At 44.4% G+C, this 19,915-nt stretch overlaps 1 protein-coding gene and 1 long non-coding RNA gene across 2 annotated transcripts; both read left to right on the top strand.

Annotated features, from left to right (window-relative positions):
- The first annotated feature begins 7 nt into the window (after window positions 1-7).
- actb2 (actin, beta 2) lies at window positions 8-3,908 on the top strand. The gene is made up of 6 exons (XM_042085004.1): window positions 8-155; window positions 1,514-1,643; window positions 1,747-1,986; window positions 2,324-2,762; window positions 2,882-3,063; window positions 3,175-3,908. The coding sequence occupies exons 2-6, from the start codon at window positions 1,521-1,523 to the stop codon at window positions 3,316-3,318; spliced, it is 1,128 nt and encodes a 375-aa protein (XP_041940938.1). The 5' UTR covers window positions 8-155; window positions 1,514-1,520; the 3' UTR covers window positions 3,319-3,908.
- A 3,985-nt stretch (window positions 3,909-7,893) lies between these two features.
- On the top strand, window positions 7,894-11,676 carry LOC121704628. The gene is made up of 5 exons (XR_006030600.1): window positions 7,894-8,239; window positions 8,985-9,089; window positions 9,445-9,574; window positions 10,538-10,759; window positions 10,972-11,676. It is a non-coding gene; the product is annotated as an uncharacterized LOC121704628 (long non-coding RNA).
- The last annotated feature ends 8,239 nt before the right edge of the window (window positions 11,677-19,915 follow it).

Raw genomic sequence — 19,915 nt, 5'->3', positions numbered from 1 at the left:
CCTTTTATGGCTAGAGCCGGGCAGCCGGCTGCGTATAAAACTCTGCCCTCAACAGACAACAGCTCACTTTGAGCTCCTCCACACGCAGCTCGTGCGGGATATCATCAGCCTGTAACATTTTCTCTTAAACCGGCAAAAGCCCCCCCAAACCTAAGGTAAGTTTTCTGTCTAATTAATAGTTTTCTCACGGTTTTGAATACATCATAAGCCTTGTGTAAATCTCTTGGCTTAAATTGAGCTATTAATTAATACGAATTGGCGAAAGTAATGGAACTTATGTTCTGTATTTAAATATAACAATGTTCTTGACGAGTACACTTGTTGTTCTGCAAAATTGCATGATGTTGATTTATGAATAACACCATTTGAAATAAAGTGTGGTAACACTAGCCATGAAATGTATGACGACGTGATTAAGGCGAACCTGGCAGTCAAATGAACGTTAATATCACTTGATGCCAAGACTGGCTTTATTTAGCTTAGGGATAGGGCATATTGTTGCTGTTTCACTCAATGCGGAAAAATAGTTATTTAGCACTGGTTTTGTCGTTTTATTGGTAACCACCACGCGGGGTCCTTTGTGCCTGTGCTGCAGCTGGGTGTGACCTACTTTGCGATATAGCTTAGCAATGGTCAACCAACTGTCCTTCAAGCTTATGCATATAGATATGAGGTCACTGGAATAACTGGGTCAATGGTTCTCTATTTCTTGTTTAGGGAAAATAAGCTTATTTTTGGTATGAACTTGGTTGGTGAATGCCGGCCGGTATCTGGTTTGAATTGCAGCCAGTTCACGTCAGATGCCCAGAATCGTGCAAGTTGATGGGGAGAATAACCTTATTTAAAACGATCAGAGTTAATGTTAAGGTGTGGCCTTTAAGTTGACAGTAGCTCGGTATTTTTGGGTAACTTTGTACATGGGTTGCAATTGACCCTCATGAGTTTATGCAATCACAAAGTCAACTGCTGAAGTCTCTTATTAGGTTTTACGTTTATTTAATCATTTTTGCGTCCTTGACTAGCATTACGCGTTTAGGTATCGACTTATTTGATAAAGATGGTCGGTGAGTTTGTTAACGAGAGTACAGCAAAATTCTTACTGAAAGATCAGTTGTGTGTGTGTGACGCACCAATAAAGTGTAGCTTTTTTGACGGAATTCAGGTTTAATGTCGGGTGAGGAGGGAGGGCGTTATGAAACTTACATTCGTGGGCTTTAGGGAGTGGCCGAGGGCATGATGAATGTCGAAATCTGTTCCTTTTACTGAACCCCTATGCTCTGGCTACATGCCACTCTCCCGGCAGCCGCAAAGCTGCTCAAACCGTTGCCTTTTATGGTAATAATGAGAGAATGCAGAGGGACTTCCTTTGTCTCGCCTATCTCTAAAGCATTGTTCGGTACTGTCGCCACCTAGCGGCAAAGTGAAAAATGTGCAGCACGGAACCGGAAATGAAGTGACGCCATGTGGTGTTGAATCAATGACTAATGATGCTTTTTTTCTTCTTCCTTTTCAGTTTAGCCATGGAAGATGAAATTGCCGCACTGGTTGTTGACAACGGATCCGGTATGTGCAAAGCCGGATTTGCTGGAGATGATGCTCCCCGCGCTGTCTTCCCATCCATCGTTGGTCGCCCCAGGCATCAGGTTGGTAGCCATTTTTATTGATTGCCATTTTGATTGTAGATTGTTATTTTTATTAAAAGTTTTCTTTCAAGGTGTTAATTCTTTTTTATTTGTTCTTCTACAGGGTGTGATGGTTGGTATGGGACAGAAGGACAGCTATGTTGGTGATGAGGCCCAGAGCAAGAGAGGTATCCTGACTCTGAAGTACCCCATCGAGCACGGTATTGTCACCAACTGGGATGACATGGAGAAGATCTGGCATCACACCTTCTACAACGAGCTGCGTGTTGCCCCCGAGGAGCACCCCGTCCTGCTTACCGAGGCCCCCCTGAACCCCAAAGCCAACAGAGAAAAGATGACACAGGTATGTTGTATTCTATTTCTCATCAACACAAACCTTTACAGTTTTCTGTTCTATTTATCATTCTCTTCATCCCCTTAAACCTCCTTTAGGTTCTTTCGCTTCCATCCTGAGTCTTCTTTTCCTGGGACCTGCAGGTCTTTACCTTGTGTGCCCCCCCCCTCCCTTCCCTTTCTTGTTTTTTCTCCTGCACTTTGTGTTCTCAGTTTTCTCTACACTGGTCTTGACTACTAATGTCAACTGCATGGTTTGGTACATATAATAACAGTGGTTCACAATTATGGAATGCAAATTAAATGTGACTATTTTTTTAAAATATTTTTTTTATTCTCTTTTGCAGATCATGTTCGAGACCTTCAACACCCCCGCCATGTACGTAGCCATCCAGGCTGTGCTGTCTCTGTATGCCTCTGGTCGTACCACTGGTATCGTGATGGACTCCGGTGATGGTGTGACCCACACTGTGCCCATCTATGAAGGCTACGCCCTGCCCCACGCCATCCTCCGTCTGGACTTGGCTGGCCGTGACCTGACTGACTACCTCATGAAGATCCTGACCGAGAGGGGCTACAGCTTCACCACCACAGCTGAGAGGGAAATCGTGCGTGACATCAAGGAGAAGCTGTGCTATGTCGCCCTTGACTTCGAGCAGGAGATGGGTACCGCTGCCTCCTCCTCCTCCCTGGAGAAGAGCTATGAGCTGCCTGACGGACAGGTCATCACCATTGGAAATGAGAGGTTCAGGTGCCCCGAGGCACTCTTCCAGCCTTCCTTCCTGGGTAAGTTGGTGTAACTGGCTTGACATGGCTTGTACAAAATCCTTTGGCCTCATCCTCAGCCATAATGGTCTGTAGAGACTATTTGATCTAATCAACCATCTCTTACTTGTCTTCACCAGGTATGGAATCCTGCGGAATCCACGAGACCACCTTCAACTCCATCATGAAGTGTGATGTCGACATCCGTAAGGACCTGTATGCCAACACTGTGCTGTCCGGTGGTACCACCATGTACCCTGGCATCGCTGACAGAATGCAGAAGGAAATCACAGCCCTGGCCCCCAGCACAATGAAAATCAAGGTGGGCATAAGTAGTGTTTGCTTAATCCCTTTTCAAAAAAGGCTATGTTGTGTCATTCACAGTAGTTTTACATGACTTGTTGACCTGAGCAACTCTCTTGTGTTCTTGCAGATCATTGCCCCACCTGAGCGTAAATACTCTGTCTGGATCGGAGGCTCCATCCTGGCCTCCCTGTCCACCTTCCAGCAGATGTGGATCAGCAAGCAGGAGTACGATGAGTCTGGGCCCTCCATCGTCCACCGTAAATGCTTCTAAACAGATTGTTACCACTTCACGCCGACTCGTACTGCGCAGAGAAAAACCTGAAACGACAACATTGGCATGGCTTTTGTTATTTTTGGCGCTTGACTCAGGATCTAAAAACTGGAACGGTGAAGGTGACGGCAATGTTTTTTGGCAAATAAGCATCCCCGAAGTTCTACAATGCATCCGAGGACTTAAAATGTACATTTTTTTTTTTCCATTTTTTTTTTTTTTCTTTTTAGTCATTCCAAATGTTTGTTAAATGCATTGTTCAGAAACTTATTTGCCTCTATGAAGGCTGCCCAGTGTTGGGAGCATACTTAACATTGTAGTATTGCTTGTATGTAAATTATGTAACGGATACAATGTCTGGGTTTTTGTACTTTCAGCCTTAAAAAATCTTGGTCCTTTTTTTTTTTCCTTTTTTTTTTTTCTTTTGTTATGCAAAAACAGAGCTTTACCTTTATTTCAAACGTAAAGGTTACCATTCCCCTGGGCATATGTACAAGTTGTTAGGGACCGTGGCGGTGCCAGACATTGGTGGGGCCAACCTGTACACTGACTAATTCCAATAAAGTGCACATGTGTAAGACCTGTTAAAACTGTTCTGTTTCTTCAGTTCAATTGTATACTGAGTTATGAATTGCCATTTCCTTCAGATGTCAAATCTTTTCCCTTCAAGTATTATTCCAGCCATCAGTACTGTTAACCTGGTGTTTGACGCTTAAAGCTGAATAGATGGATGGATGGGTACTTAATTGATTCCCCAAGGGGAATAGCACTCATGTTAGTGATTTACCCACTGAGCCAAGATTGAGTTGTATGTGACCAAGCAAACCTTCTGAAACCAGTGTCTTAATGGCACTTATTGTGTCTGCCAGGTGTGGAGCTGCTGACGTAGCGATAGAAATGATCGCCATTGTCTCATGCAAACTCATTTTAATCGGTGAAATTCACATTTCACTTGAAGCCTCTGAGGATTTGGGTGGGAAAATTGAGTATAAACAGACTTTCTAATGAGGAGACTGCACTCAAAAAATCCTCCCTAGAAATGTATGGGGTTAGGTTGTAACACGTATCCCACCCCTTCCTCGCTAAAATGTCAACATGTGTATACATTGAGCCAGTCATGTGGTGTGATGTGACTACATTGAGCCAATTATGTGCTGTGTTGTGCAGACATCGTGCCAGTCATGTGTTGTGAACATGCTGCTGGAGCATGGTTGGTGTCGTGAAGCCTTGCGCACGCGCATTTCTGCCACATAGAATGCCTGATGAGTACACAAAAAGCATTGCAATATGGCCACTGAAAGGGACTTGCCTAAAAGGACTTTGGTATAAATTAACCATTTTGAAAGGAAGCAGGTAGGAGTTTAAAACGGACCATCCTTCTATAAATGTGCCTTGACAAGGTGTAATGCATTGGTAGCACTCTTAAGTACTTTAGCTTTACCTTAAATACTTTTGTGAGATGTAGGAGATACTGTCTAGCAGCTGAATCAAATGGAGGAATTCAGCAACCACTGCCTTCTGTTAGATGGATGAAAATGCCAAGCTACATTCAATCAACAGTCCATCAATCAGCAAAGTGCACTCTGTTCATTATTCTTTTCATTATTGGTAATGGATTGACGGGTGCACTTTTTGACCTGAGCGCAGCATCAGGTAATAGGAATTATGTTAGATAATCATTTGACAATATTCTTGGTTTTGCCACAGCAATAGTCTACAATCAGAAGAGTCAACATATCATTCATCAACACAGGATGATGAATTGCATCATCTATCTATTTCCAGTTATTTGCCACCTAAAGTTTATTAACAGCTGCATAGTTTCAGGGGGAGACAAGACCCACATTCCACATTTCCACTTTCTGGTTCTGAGTGCACATAATTAAATTTATTGCAACGTTTTATGTACACGTGTAACTGTTATGGCCTGTTATGGTTAGGCCTATATGAAAATAATTTTGTCCATATAATATCAGAAATTATGTGTTTTTAATAATGCAAATAGCCATCCATGGATGATGGATATGCATTTACCTTGGTCAAGAATTTCACATACTTCCTTTTCATTTTTATTGCCACTGCCCCCCCCCCCCCCCAATTTTTTTTATTTTTTTATAGCAAAGTGAGAGTGTAGCCTAACATCAAATACTCTGTAATGTATTAAAAACCCGTAGAGGCGTAGCCCTCAGGAAGGGCTGTTGTGCGTGAACATATTTGTGACTCCGTCAGTGTGTTGGAAGTCAAATCAGGGGGAAGACTTGCCCAACTGATGTAATTTCTTCAAAGAGGCAGCTGTTGGCACCGCGGGGTGCATGTTCTCGATATCTCCCCTGAGAAACGATGAAATGCCACTGTTTGGTGGATCACTGGGACAGAACTGTAATGAAATCAGATGACTTCATCTATGTGAATACAGGATTACCACCATTCACTTTGTTTCCTATGGACCTTTCAGAGGCAAAATATATGTAAGAAGATGTGCATTCTTCCCACTTCTTCCCAGTGATTGATTGTAGAACTATATTTTGGGGTTTGTACACGCCACATAATGGAACATGTTTTTTTGTTACCAACAGTCTACTGTACCCTACCCTCCAGACCCCAAGGAATGTTTCAAACCCTCTTATGTTATTTGGAAGTTCTGGCCACAATACAGTAGATGGCGCCATGTTGCCATCTTTAGCCTATGATCATGCAACTGTGCTACACCCTAGACCTTGAAGTCTGTCATGCGAGGATCCCAAAATCTGCGGCAGCATCCTCCTCAGATTTATATTAGCTCTAAGCTCCCTAAGGAGCACATGAAACGGTTCTTTACCTCAGCGCAAGACGAATGGAACACAATGACAAAATGGAATGTGGTTCCTTTTCTTGCTTTCCCCACAGTATGCACTAATAAGTGGGTGTGTTGTCTTGTGTGTTGGTAAATCTTTGTAAGCTGGGCCCCTTGTTGCTTTTTTTTGTGTGCATATGTGGAGGAGAGATGGGTGCCCTAGTTGCATATGATTTACACCTCACTGCACTGTGGTGGCTGACAGGACTTGATGAAATATGATCAAGAGATTGTTCCTGCTGGGGCCTTCTGGGGAGGAGTTACTCATACACCTGTGTTTATCAGCCTCTCTACCCCTATCTCTCTCTCTCTCTCTCTCTCCATCTCTCTCTCTGTGCGTGTGCACGCCGGCATGTGGGTGTGTGTGTGTGTGTGTAAGACAGAGAGAGAATGAGAGAGCACAAGGGGGAATGACTGAGAGAATAAAATTGAATAATAACCCCTGAATTAACAATGTGCTCAACAAAGGAGCCAATTATTTTCGTTATAATTATCATGCTTGCATTTCTATTATCATCAGAGTCCACTCAGGCGGAAATTAGAACCTTATCTTCATTAAAAAGAAATTGATGTGTATGTGTTTTGTCAGAACCTGAAATACGCTCAAACTACAAATAGGTTGCATTATCCACTGGAAATCTAGTCTCTCTTTAAAATACCTGCCTTGAAAATAAATTATATTCATATGTTTAATTAAGTCAATTTGCCCATGCAGTGTAATTCATTTCCATATAATCCTGAAATATATGCAATTGCCTCACTACAAAGTAGCACTCACCACACTCACATGCACATGTGTCTGAGACAATTGTCCCTAAATCAGCAATACAGCCCTTTGATTGTGTTTAAGTAAAGCACACTTTCCAGGCAGAACAGAACGATCATGTACCCTTTACACACATAGACAAATCCATATGTATTCTGTGACTAATAAGATCTTGTCACGCAAGAGTAGAAATGGGTTATCGTGTATCGACCATAATGGATTCGAGCCTCTGCCGTTACCACTACAGAAACTGAAGCAATGTTTTGCTCGTGTCTAAGATTTTAATAGTGATATATACTACATGCGACGATTAGCATAGCTGGCTGTATGATTGCTTTTTGAGTCCCACTGAATCTCTCTGCATTAGATATATTTAGAATGGGAGAGGAAGTAGAGTGAGAAAAGAGGGGATGTGAGAGGAGGGGTGCCAGATAGAGACGGTGAGAAAGAGAGAGAGAGAGAGAGAGAGAGAGAGAGAGAGAGGGAGAGGGAGAGAGAGAGAGAGATGAGGATAGATGTGCTCTTATATTTTTAAAATGAGAGTGGCTACAGTGCCATGAAAGCTACTGTATTATGGCGAGGGCTTCTGGACCCTGGTGTAATGAGGACGGGAGGTCTCGGAGCAATTTTGTGGTGCGCAGCGATCTGAAAGAGCATGAGCTGGAGACCGTGTCCTACCCCTATCCCACCCCTAAGCCTCCAGCAGGTCCCCCTGGTCAAGCTAATGGCACTCTGGCAATCTGAACGGATAAGCTCACTTTGGACAAATGGGTACATTCTAGCAACAACCTCATGTATGTATGTATGTATGTATGCATGCATGTATGTATGTATGTATGTATGTATGCATGTATGCATGTATGTATGAATCTATCTATCTATCTATCTATCTATCTGTGTTCATGTCTTCCAATTATTTCTTTCTCTTTCTTGTTCTACAACCTCTTTCTCTTTCTTTCTCTCACTGTCAGCCTCCCTCCCTCATGACTCATGACAGCCCATCACATCAGGAGCCCACTCGCTCCCCCAAGCCCCCAGCAGCTCCTCTACTGTCACCAGGGAGGATCGCTTCATCACTTCGCATGGGCCTGCCTCTAAGGTCAAAGGTCACCGCTCCAGTGTTCCAGTAAGAGAAGTAAACATCACCCCGTGAAGACACTAATGTGCTGGATTATCACAGGGCGCTTCGTTCTCACATATTCCATAACTGCGAAGCCTTCGGTTTGTTTGAATCTCTGTGACTGTGCCGGGCCTGAAGACTGGAGATAGCAGCTCACGACTGGCCGCTGATAACACCGAGCAGAGTGGAGGCCCCCGCTTGTGTGAGCACCCATTGTTTTATGCGTCCCGCACTGTTTATGTTGGAATGGCGCTGGAGCGAGTTTTGGTAGCAATAAAAGATAAAAGATTTACAACACAGACGGTGGGCAGCACAATTTAAGATGTTTATTTTTATTAAATTCCTCAGCATAAAAGGCTCCACGGGCCCCAATTCCTCATTCCGCACAGCTTGACGTCAATGAAATCTCTCGTCTTTTCTCTAAATGTTGTTATAGACTTCCCATGCTAGCAAAGGCGATTGCCGTGTATTTTTCCTCCCTTGTGCAAATGTAAATCGCTTTATTTAAAAGGCTCATTAGAGAACTGGGATGGAGGAAATTGAAAAAGATTTTGTCTGCCGTTATGGATGAGCTTGTGAAGACAAGCCTCACAGTCTCACACACAATCATGCCTCAAATAATGGTGAGGAGAAGAAAGAAAAAAAAGGCGATCAGCTGAGAATAAATAAGAGATGTGTCGAAGTCAAAGCCAAGCTAGCGCTTCTTTTGTCACAGCGGTGGCACGTAACGCTGCGGCAAGGAAGATTAATAAATCCCACAAATGAAGCAATCCTTTTGATTCCCTGTTCAATATGCTTGCATATCATAGATTTTCCCCAGCCCATTATAGGAATCCCATACAACGTCTTTTTTCATCTGCTGTCACATTCATCATACCTGTCATTACCCAGAGTCTGTGTAACCCTCTTGTCCTTGGATGATGCATACTGCTGATATCTGTTTGCAGATGGCCCAGGGCAGGAGACTCTGGGAAGAAAGACAGGCTCTGCTACTCTCTGTCTGCACCAAGCAAGTTTTGTTGTTTTGGGCTTTTTGGACAGCTGTGAGCAAGGTGAATCAACAGAGACGTGATGCACTGACACACAGAGACAGGGTTTAGAGGACTGAGTAAACAGCAGGATTTGAAAGAGCGGGAGAGCAAACTGTAACTGTGTGTGAGCAGGGGATTATGTCCTCATTCTTTTTTTTTAAGGACAAGACATCTTTCGTCATCGTCTTTACAGATGGCTTGAGCAATACATCCTCTTTAATCACTCCTGCTCAAAAACAAGCTTATGTAAAGTTTTATGTTGAGTCTGTTGTGTTGTAAGGTTGTTTAGCCTTATCCTTTAAGACACATTTAGTAGTATGACAGTCAGAGATTTCCTGTATGTCGTTAAAATCAGCTAACATATGCATTCATTTAGATATCTGCTACACTCCAGGACATCCAAGACAAAAATCCCTGATGTCACCTCACAGGGCATGTGGATTGATAAGAACAGGCCTTTGAATTCTCTATTTAGACCCGAGAAGTCTGCAGATGGGTACACTTCAGTGAGTCTTGACAAACATTTTCAGCTGCAAGTTAGCTTGTGTAGCATGTGGTGTCAGGGATGGGCAGTATTTATGATACATGTATTTAAAATACATATTTCAAATACAAAAACCTATAAAAAATATTTGATAGGCGTGTATTTTTGTAGTTTAAAAATACCACCAAATATTTTTGGTAAAACCAATACTTTTGGTGATATGATAACATCATAAAAGTGCAAAATAATGAATGTAGGTTGCTCACACATACAATACACTTCACAACAACCTCAAGATCTTGAGAACTTTAATAATCAGTTTCTTGAAAACTTTAATCATCCAATCAGAACACATGGAACCGGTTATGTGGTTGCCCTGCAATATTGCTCAAAAAGTTGCCACATGTATAACCTAAAGCAAGTTGCAACACAATGATAAATTCATATTTATGCCCCTTGGCGTCAATATATAAACAATACCCAGTTTACAGTAACCAACTAAAAGGGTCATGATCCTTCCTGATCAAGTCAGAGACTTGTCTCCACTTTGTACTACTTGACAAGTTCAGTTGTGACTTTTTGAGTGCATCTCTGATCTCATCTCACAGTATTTAGGCTGTGAGATGTAACAGGCAGGTCAGCATAGTTGATCTGTTGACTGTTTGCAGGTTTGTGGCATGCCTCGTAGGCAGAGAAAAGCTGTTGCTCTCAAACACTATTCACTTAATCAACAGTCAACTGATGAAGGAATAGATTAAATAGACAGATATGGAAGGTTTGCAAGGTGATTTCATGCTTCACGCTGATTTCAAAATACAAAAATACAATATTTTATTTTCATGCGTGGCTATTGTATTTTGTAGTTTATTTTGATACACTTAAAATTAGGGTATTTGATATTTTATTTGATCAAATAAAAGTATCAGATAAGTGATATACTACACAGGGTGAGCTGTAATCATGTTGTGTTCTCTCTCTCCTTTAGGCTTGCCTAAATTGATTACAGTGCAAACAATATGACAACATTGGCAGCTACAACAATGCTAGATCCTGACACTGAGTTAAGATCGGGTGAATGTGCTCTTGCATTTCATTTCTTGTTATGACAAGGTGCAATTGGAATGAAAATCTAGCTGCATTGAATCTCCATTTCCCTCTTCTTCTGAGCTAAACCTGAAGCCAGCAGCACAGAGCAAACATCACTTGGGTGAGTCACAGTGTTTCCACGGAACCGTTTTCCTGTGTGTCCAGGGAGCTCCCGCATCCAAAGACATACACTTCCCCTCCTGACTTAACAGTCAATGATGGCTTAATATGCCTACCCTCTCCCCACTCCCAGCCTTTTCTTTCCTTTTACTGTAAAGTGTATTTGAGTGTTTGATATGGATAGGACAGATGAATGTGTGTGTGTGTGTGTAGAGACGGGGATGCTGGAGGAGTGAAGCATGCAGGGTTTAAGCACGGAGCTTGTCAGCGCTGGCGACCTCTCGGTGCCGCTCTGAGTGCCAGTCAGCCGTGCGCCGCGGTGCATCCGTCTCCTCCACTCTCCGCAGGCTGCACTCGGGCTTCTGGGTGATGGACTCTATTTGCACACAAACACGGATCAGGGAAGGGGGCGGCCGAGGCAGGCTTTTAAAAGCACCGTCAAGGACATTTTGCGGCACACTCACTGAATTAGACATTTGAAAAGGAGAAGAGAGAGAGAGAGAGAGAGAGAGAGAGAGAGAGAGAGAGAGAGAGAGAGAGAGAGAGAGAGAGAGAGAGAGAGAGAGAGAGAGAGAGAGAGAGAGAGAGAGAGAGAGAGAGAGAGAGAGAGAGAGCTCTTCTGAGAAAATAGTGGTGTTCTGCTGTCGGGAGTGAGAAAGGAATGTTTTACATTGGTGTCCTCTTTCAATGCCCAGGTCACTTGTTCTTTGTAGTCTTTGTCTTTCAGTTTACCTTCTTGCAAATAAAATGACAGGGCAGGAACAGTCTGGGCGAGGATTGGGGCTTTTGTTTCGGGTCGAGAAAGATAGTGCTAACAAACGCATCAGTGACTCAGACACACATCATCTCAGTCATCTGCTGCCTTGTGTGGTCATGGTGTGACTCTCTGTTATGGTTCCCCCGAAAGAAAATAAAGAGAATGCCGCACACTCTGCTCCATGTTTTAATGTTGAAGTGACGTTTCGGCCGTCTGGCCTTCTTCAAACTTACACAACACCAACATCCAAAATGTCTTTATATTCATCCCATTTAGTGAACACCTGGTCCCCTAGTGCATAGAGCTCATCCATTGGTTGATCACCCTAAATGTCTCTGAGCACAAGGCTCACTCATTGGCAAATCAGAGTATTTACATCTATTTACACATGTTTACAGATTGAAATTAAAACATCAGTTCAGTTAAAACATCATAAATAATACAATCTGAAAACATAAACAACACATTTTTGCAGGTAACCCTTCAGAGAAAACATTTAAGGTCATATTCAACATTTAAACCATAGGGTGTTAAGGTTTTTAAATGGTATATCCAGTAGTGTTCCCTTCTGGAACACTTCATGGTTCCCCCGAAAGACAGACGAGAGGAAAGATGGAGGACGGAGCAGACAGGGAGGAGGACAGAGAAGGGAAGAAAGAGGTAAGGGAGAAGGGGAGGAGGACAGAAGAGGAGGTGAGAGGAGATGAAAGGAGAAGAGGAGGAAAAGAAGGGAGCAAAAGGGACTGAGTGTAGAGTGGAAGGGAGAGCATGTGAGGAGGAGTGGAAATCCAATAATTGCGAGGGCTAACATCTTACAGTGCGTCTGTGCATAAAGAATTTCTTTGACCTCAACAACTGAAGGTCTAATTATGTCCGTCACTGAGACAGGACACTCATTGATTCCCCAGATGACCTGCTTATTTCCTGGTCTTCATTCACATCTATTAAGGGACGATTCATAGCTCATAGTTACACAATGATCAGCCACAAACACAGCCATCTGCTTTAAAAAAGCATATGCCAGATCCATCCTAATAAAACACTGGCGTCACCTTGTCGTGTCTCATTTCCATTACACAACACTGAAACAGTGGCTTGTTATTCACCACAAACAATGCGCCGCTATATACACATAGTATCTGCACTCCCAGACCTCCTGCTGCTCTCAAGATGCTTTGCTTTTCAGGCTTTAGTCAATCAGTCTTGTGGAGACAAACACAGAGATGGAAATGGCGGAGAGAAGACAACAGTTAATGAGCCCAGAGGGACCGCTCTACGTCTCCGTCACTCTCGCGTGCACCATCCGTGGAATCGCTGAACGTATTGATCTGGATGGGGACTCAGCCCACTCCTGCAAATTACAGAATGGGTTATGTGAGAGAGAAAAAAAAACAATAAAGAAAACATTTGGAAAAAATGCCTTGCCTGCTATACCTGTCACAGCTGAGGGTGGAAGATTTGGAAAAAGTGAATGCAAATCCATATAGAGGAGAAAAATGCTTGTGGTTGTGTGAGTTTTAGGTGTGTTAGGTGTGTTACTGTTGCACTGTGTGAGTGTGAGTCTAGCAGAAAGGCTAATTCAGGCTCAGCAGCCAAACGGATGGAGAAGGCAGGTGAAACAGCAGAGGAACAGGCTTCTGTGTTTCGCACCCCTCCTCACATCTGTCATTATATCATTAGACGCCGTACTTTACCACTTTCAACACCTTTTCTTTTGAAGACTCACCTTAGACACACACATACACACCACACACAGACCCCCCCCAACCAAACACACACACACAAACTCAGGCCTTAAAAAGCACCAGCCCCTCAGGTGTGTTTACAGTGTGCTAGCTCTGTTTTATTCTGTCAGATAAAGGAAGCTGGAGGCATCTGATGACAGCTCCCTCTTCACCACTGCTGTTCTTTCCAAAGCTCAGGGAACAGTGTGTGTGTGTGAGAGAGAGAGAGAGAGAGATGTGTGTGTGTGTGTGCACAAATACATATGTAGTATATGGCCATGCATAGAGTAGTGTGTGTGAAAAAGTGTAAATGTGTGTGTGTGTGTGTGTGTGTGTGTATGTATGTGTGAGAGAGAGAATATTTAAAAAATATAGATTACATGAGTTGCATACATGCATACTAACATGTATGTGTGTGCAAAATGCTTTGTTCATGTTTGTGGCTCATAAGTGTGTGTGTGTGTGTATTCATGCATGTGTGTGTTGAGATGTTGAAGGAAGGGGGAGCTTTGTGTGTGTGTGTGTGTGTGTGTGTGTGTATGTGTGTGTGTGTGTGTGTGTGTGTGTGTGTGTGTGGGGGGGGGCTGGGGTGTTTGATTGGAAGGCAGCTGGAGGCTTGGCTGCGCCCGGAGCTGAGGGTGTCCAGTGGGGCCGTCAGCAGCCTGTCTGTCAGCCCCTTCAGGCTGAGCACACCTGGCCCTCTGGGGCCTCACGCTCCTCCAGACCCCCCCCCCCCCCACACACACACACATCCCTCCATCACCCCATTTTCTCTCTTTTCTCTGTTTTTTTTTCTGTCAGTCTCTTTTTTTCTCTATCCTCTGTTTCTCACTCTGTCTGTCTGTCTGTCTGTCTGTCTCTTCCCCCATTTCTCTGTCAGATTTTGGCTAGAATCAATACCCCCTCAGGTTATCTTTACAATGGCGTAAAGGGACTGCATGTTGATGTATGAGGCATGCCGGATCCATTGGAGGTTAGGGTGTGTGTTTGTCGGTAAGCATAACTGTGTGATTGTCTGTGTGTGTGTGTGTGTGTGTGTGTTGGGAAGACTTTGAAGGATTTGGTACGAAGCTACTTGAGATGGGGTTTTTTAATATTGGCCCAACTTTCATTTGCATGTTTATTCAGTGCCTCAGTCAGGCTGAAATCTTTGCATTAATGACTTGCTGAAATGTTCTCTCAGCATTTCTTTATGCCACACACAGTTGGCAAGTTCTCCACTGGGTGAAGCGGTATTGGGGGAGTTTCTTTAAATTAAAATTCATGACCACTTACAGATTTTTCCAGTGAGAACCAACCGCATGTCTAAAATGTGTTATTGATGGCCTACGCTCCATCACCTGCAGGGGAAGAGGATGAGGATTTTTTCTGGCATGTTCCATAGAGGTGCCATCAATGAAAATAGAGACACTGAAACCAGATGGACATTAAAACTGTTTGCCAAAGCATATGGTGTGTTCCTTCAAGGGACACATGCTTTTGGTTGAATTTTCATTCGCTGTGCATTATTCAATTCAGGGGGTTACAGCAGAAGCTCCGCCCATACAACGCAGAGAGTGCATGCACAAAGAAATGATTCAGCCAAGAAAGGACACCATTCAGAGCACCAGACAGGAGTTATTGAAAGGTCAGTACGGAATGGCCTAGAAAACATCACAGGAATGGAAACCAAATGATTACGCACTCCAGAGAAACTATGTTTTCCATCAGCCTTTGCCAAGACTACTAAAATAGGAGCTCTCATAGCCTCCTCTCTCTCCTCCTTCTCACTCTCCTAATGTTTGCGGAACACTCCAGAAACCACAGTGCCTTCGCCCCTTTCCCATTGCGGGTCAGAAGCGCGTCCGGACCCATACTTGGTAGCAGCGCGAGGTTGTCAGCCTGAGTGGATTGGGCAAATGTGGTTTGGGGGCCCATATGGCCCACGACCCCTTCGGGCTGAGGATGGTAATAGGAGATCGGCACTGGAAATTGCTCATTGAAGACACATTACTTTTTTATTAGTTTTACCTCATCATGGAAGATTGTCAAGTGCAATTCAATTAACGATGATGTCAGCCTTTTATGCCCTACTTATTTTAATCCTATGACCATTTGGTCTAATCATCATCTTTTTTTCTAGCAAGGACTGCAGTGTCTGGTGAATGTCTAGAGGAACATCAATGTATTCCTGTCTTAACAGCACAGCTCATACGAATAAGTGTTGAATTTTTCTTGTCATGTTCGGTAAATGTGGCTGCCTGTAAATGGATGGTAATTGCACTTTTCTACTCAACCAAGATTACAGCACAGTACTCAACACAGTTCATTCAGAGCTCCATAGTTAATTCACCAATGTTACAGGCTGCCTGTTCTTGGGAACAGCGTGTACATGAGCATCTTGCTCAAGGACACTCGGACATCCAGTCAGAGTGATCACCAACCAACCTGGCCCTTTGTTTTGAGGTTCTGAACGACTGCTTCATCTGCAGGCCATTTGGACACAAGAATTACAAGCTAAGCAAACTGCCCCCCTCCCAGTCCCCTCCCTTGGCCCTCGCGTCCCCTGGTGAGATTGGCCATCAGGAGCTGGTCAGGCCCAGCTGACACCAGCGCTTGGACACAGGAGGGCGAGGGCCCTCTATTAGCACCTCTGTCTGTCACCTCCCCATGGCCACCGCGGCGAGGAGGTGACCCAATCGCTAATTTTCACACAGATCACTGGTCATTTGTTAGCCTTTCCCTGACAAGGCCAGATAAGAGAAAGTGAGGGAGAGGCGGAGAAAGAGAGAGAGAGAGGGAGAGAGAGAGAGAGGGAGAGAGAGAGGGAGAGAGAGAGGGAGAGAGAGAGAGAAAGTGGGGGTCCAGTCCTCCACTGCCTCCACCTCTACTCCACCTCCTCTTCCTCTTCCTCTTGTGTGATAGTTCTATTTTCTCCCACTCCAAGCTCAGCGCATTGCCAATCTCCAGGCCTGAGCGCTCGGCAGGGGTTTAAGGTGCTCATTTTGGAGAACATAATGGGGCTTGATCAAACTGCTGCAATCACCTGCCTCTCCTCCTAAGCGCTACCTTCACTTCTCTCAGATGTGCCCGCGTCGTGCACACACACACACACACACACACACACACACACACACACACACACACGTGCGCACACACGGGCACACGAACACACACACACGCGAAGACACACACACACACACACACGCCCACACACCTGGAAGAAAAGTGCTGAGCGGTACCTCTGGCTTTTCTCTTCCTCCTTTCTCCTCCATACGTCACCCCTGACTGGCACGCTGCCTTGTTTTTGTCATCTCGCTATTCAAATTCAACACAAGAGCTCGTCCAGATGCCTAATACATATTAATGCTGGGAAATTAGTTTAGTGTGCAGTGCATGACATTAATACGATTATATGCAGCTAAAACAGCAGTGACGGATGTGTGTATGTGTGTGTGTGTGGGAGGGGGGGGGGGGGTAGTGTGAGATGCGCTTATCACTTCGAGGCAGACCAGTGTCATCTTGCGCACAGCGCTGGGTGCTGAGATCTCACATAGCCCTGGTTAAATCACTGTGGAACAAATGTCCTTATGTGTCACAAAGAGATGAATACGGTGAGGTTATCACCATGGACAAATTGTCCGTATATCGATGGCACAGGCGAATGCAAAGCAAATATGAATTCCCTGGTCTGCTGTGAGAAAGAGAGAGAGAAGAAAACCGCTGCCGCTTCACTGCAGATTTCATTATGAAGTCCAGAGATAAGGTCAATTATTGAGAGTAAAATGTACTGATTCCGTGTCGACTGAAATCCACCGTGGCTGCCTCCCCTCAAACCGAGGCCACTCTTTTTGAAAGTCTGACAGTAAAAGCCATATTCATTTCATCACAGGATCCTCACATCATTTCTTAACCGCCTAAATGGCCCATAGAAGAGGTCCTTTATGGCTTTCAAGCGATGCCACAGCATTTTTCATTCTGACTGCCAATATACTTGAGATGACACACTGCAAGTGTTAGCGATGCAGCCAGGTGTCTGGTTTCTCCCGCAGTGAGTTCTTTGAGACGCTACGACAGCTGTGAGGGAGAGGAAAGGAGAGGAGGATGGTCATGCTGCTAATGTACCAAAGGATGTAGGATATTGGAACAACAAGGTAAATGGGTCTCCAGTGAGAAGTAAGGGGCCATTACACACGCATATACAGTATACTCTGTCTTTCTTTACACTCTCTATCTCTCCCTCTCTCTCTCTCTCTCTGTGTCTGTCTATTTCTATCATTCTCTGTCCTTTTCATGTCTTCTCCGTGCGGTTTCACACCCTCAGATTGCCTTAATGACAGGGTGCTGATTGAACTTTCCCTCGAGGTCGCCATGTAAATTGGGACCTCTCCCCGTTGGGCTCTCCAGGGCTCGGCAGTGCTGCACGAGAGACGTGATGAGAGGAGCGGTGGATGTGGTCAGTCACAACACAAGGCAGAGGCACTGTGCCTCGTGCCTGCTGTGGTCAGTGCCGAGGCCCCAGCCAATAAATCCTGGGGGTTCCTGACAGGCCGAGGAATATGGGCTGTGACAGAGTCCAGGCTTTGGGGGACCCCCTCGAAGTCGTGACAGGGAGGCCCCGTGGCGGCGCGGTGCAGCCCCGGCTGCCCTCATGGGGAAGCAATAAGGGACAGAAGGACGAAAAGTGGACCTGAAAGAATGCCAGAAAGCAAGCGAGGACCATGGGAGGGATGGAGGGAGGGAGGGAGAGAGAGAGAGAGAGAGAGAGAGAGAGAGAGAGAGAGAGAGAGAGAGAGAGAGAGAGAGAGAGAGAGTGGGTGGGCCACTCACTCCATCTTCCTGCGATTGCTTAAGCAAAACATCTCATGTTTTGGAGGAGCCCAGAGGGTCAAATAATGGTGTCGTCGGGAAAACAAGTCCCTCTCCGCCACACAGGCCATCATTTCAGCGTTAGAGCATTTTCAATCTCGCTTGATGAGATGCATTTGATGAGATGTATGCCTGCCAGAGAAGGCTTGTTTTGATCAGCAATCATTTTCATGGCCAATAAAAATCAGTGAAGTATGCACAGGTGTGAAATAGAAGGACACTGTGCAATGTAACAAGCCCAAAGAGAGCATTTCAAAATGGGGATGATGATGTCATGGTAAATTAGGACATAAAATGGGTTCCTGTTTTGGTCATGAGATACAATACAATAGAGCTGCAAGTTTAGTCATAACATTGGTGCAATACATTTGCCTCAAATATTCACAGGTCCTGATGTCCATCTGCAAGATCTGAATAGCTAAAGCAGCACTGTAGAGATACCCAAGGAGAAGACGAGCACATCCACATCTGTTACACAGAACTATATGAGTGTCTAAAAAGGCCTTCGGCTTAATAAGATCCAGAGAGAATGAGAGGGAGTCAGAGAAAGAATGAGACCCATTAGAGTCAAACTACCAAAGAGAGAGAAAAATACCCAGTCTAGTATGGGAAGTAGAAGAATTCCACCCCCTTCCTCTACATCCTATCAGAGCGCAGAATTTAATTGTTCTGCGCTCCATTTCGTTAAACGTGCATTTCCACCTGTATAACTCCCGCATCATTTGTCAAGATGGACGTCCATGAATATTACATGGCTCCCCTTCTATTTCTGTATCATTAGCATAATGATGCAGCGGGCCGTAGTGCGAGGGCAGCTACGCTAAGATAGCACAGGGGAGCGAAGGGGGAGAAGCGAAACAAAGTCATCTGAACATGGCTACAAGAGAGTGTTTACCGGAGGTATTAATTGCTTTCATGAACATTGACGGTACTATGCCACTCCCTTTTAGAGAAACAGCATCACTCTTCAAAACAGTCTTCAAAGTCTCACACACACACTCTTTCGCTCGCTCCATCTAATGTGAGTAGGTGCAGCATGTATAAATATGTGCTTCCCCTGAGCAAATACATCTTGTTGGCTGATGTCGTTTTGCTACTCAGTGGGTGCTTTTGATTAGCAGGGGCACATTACCCAGCTCAAGAGGCTTCTGCCGCACAGCACAGCTCCCACCTTATTTTGCATTCACATGTAATTCCAGGATCATTTAGAGATGACACATCCGGAATCATTTTCAAATTGTATGGCGACCATGAATATTTACTTTTTTATTGGGAATGCTTCCCGACCAAAGCACAAGCATGAAAAATTCAAAGGCATTTTCCAAGGATTAGCCTATATTTTAGTGTGCATCCACACAAGGAGTGAGTCGCTTAAGGGGAGATGTAATTGGGCAACTTTACTGGGTGTTTCTCCGGGGATGAGCATGTTATAGGTGACTGTGGGTCCCTGCATGAGAGAATGGGGTGTTCAAAACCAGCGGCTCCTTGTGCTGTGGCCCTTTGGTATTAATGATTGGCAGTGACATGAAAGCTCTTCATGCCCAGGAGTGTTGGTGCGTTTGAACCTCTTCTGAGTCAGTGAATAACATCAAAGCACGCAAGTCAAACATATCTGTGGTGGTGCAAAATGGATTGCAACATGTCTTCAAAATGTGCTGCACAACCTTTGCCAAGGAGAAGCTGTGCATTCCACCCAAATGAAATATTTTCAGCCTGTTTTAGTTCATTGCAAACAAAAGATGCCTTTGAGGACAAATGGTTCAATGTAGCCCTGCACAAACTGAATCTCAAAAATAGACACCCAATTCATCGCTGAGAGCCTCACAGT

Source organism: Alosa sapidissima, chromosome 3, assembly GCF_018492685.1.
Source record: "Alosa sapidissima isolate fAloSap1 chromosome 3, fAloSap1.pri, whole genome shotgun sequence".
NCBI classification, from domain to species: domain Eukaryota; kingdom Metazoa; phylum Chordata; class Actinopteri; order Clupeiformes; family Clupeidae; genus Alosa; species Alosa sapidissima.
The sequence above is the reverse complement of the archived record's forward strand: the minus strand, read 5'-3'. Positions and strand labels throughout refer to the sequence as shown.

What these genes read in the sequence shown, in the direction of transcription:
- actb2 (XM_042085004.1), top strand. Translation starts at nt 1,521, where the DNA reads ATGGAAGATGAAATTGCCGCACTGGTTGTTGACAACGGATCCGGTATG. An exon ending in TTGGTCGCCCCAGGCATCAG is followed by an intron (nt 1,644 to 1,746) that starts GTTGGTAGCCAT and finishes GTTCTTCTACAG; the next exon opens with GGTGTGATGGTTGGTATGGG. An exon ending in CCAGCACAATGAAAATCAAG is followed by an intron (nt 3,064 to 3,174) that starts GTGGGCATAAGT and finishes GTGTTCTTGCAG; the next exon opens with ATCATTGCCCCACCTGAGCG.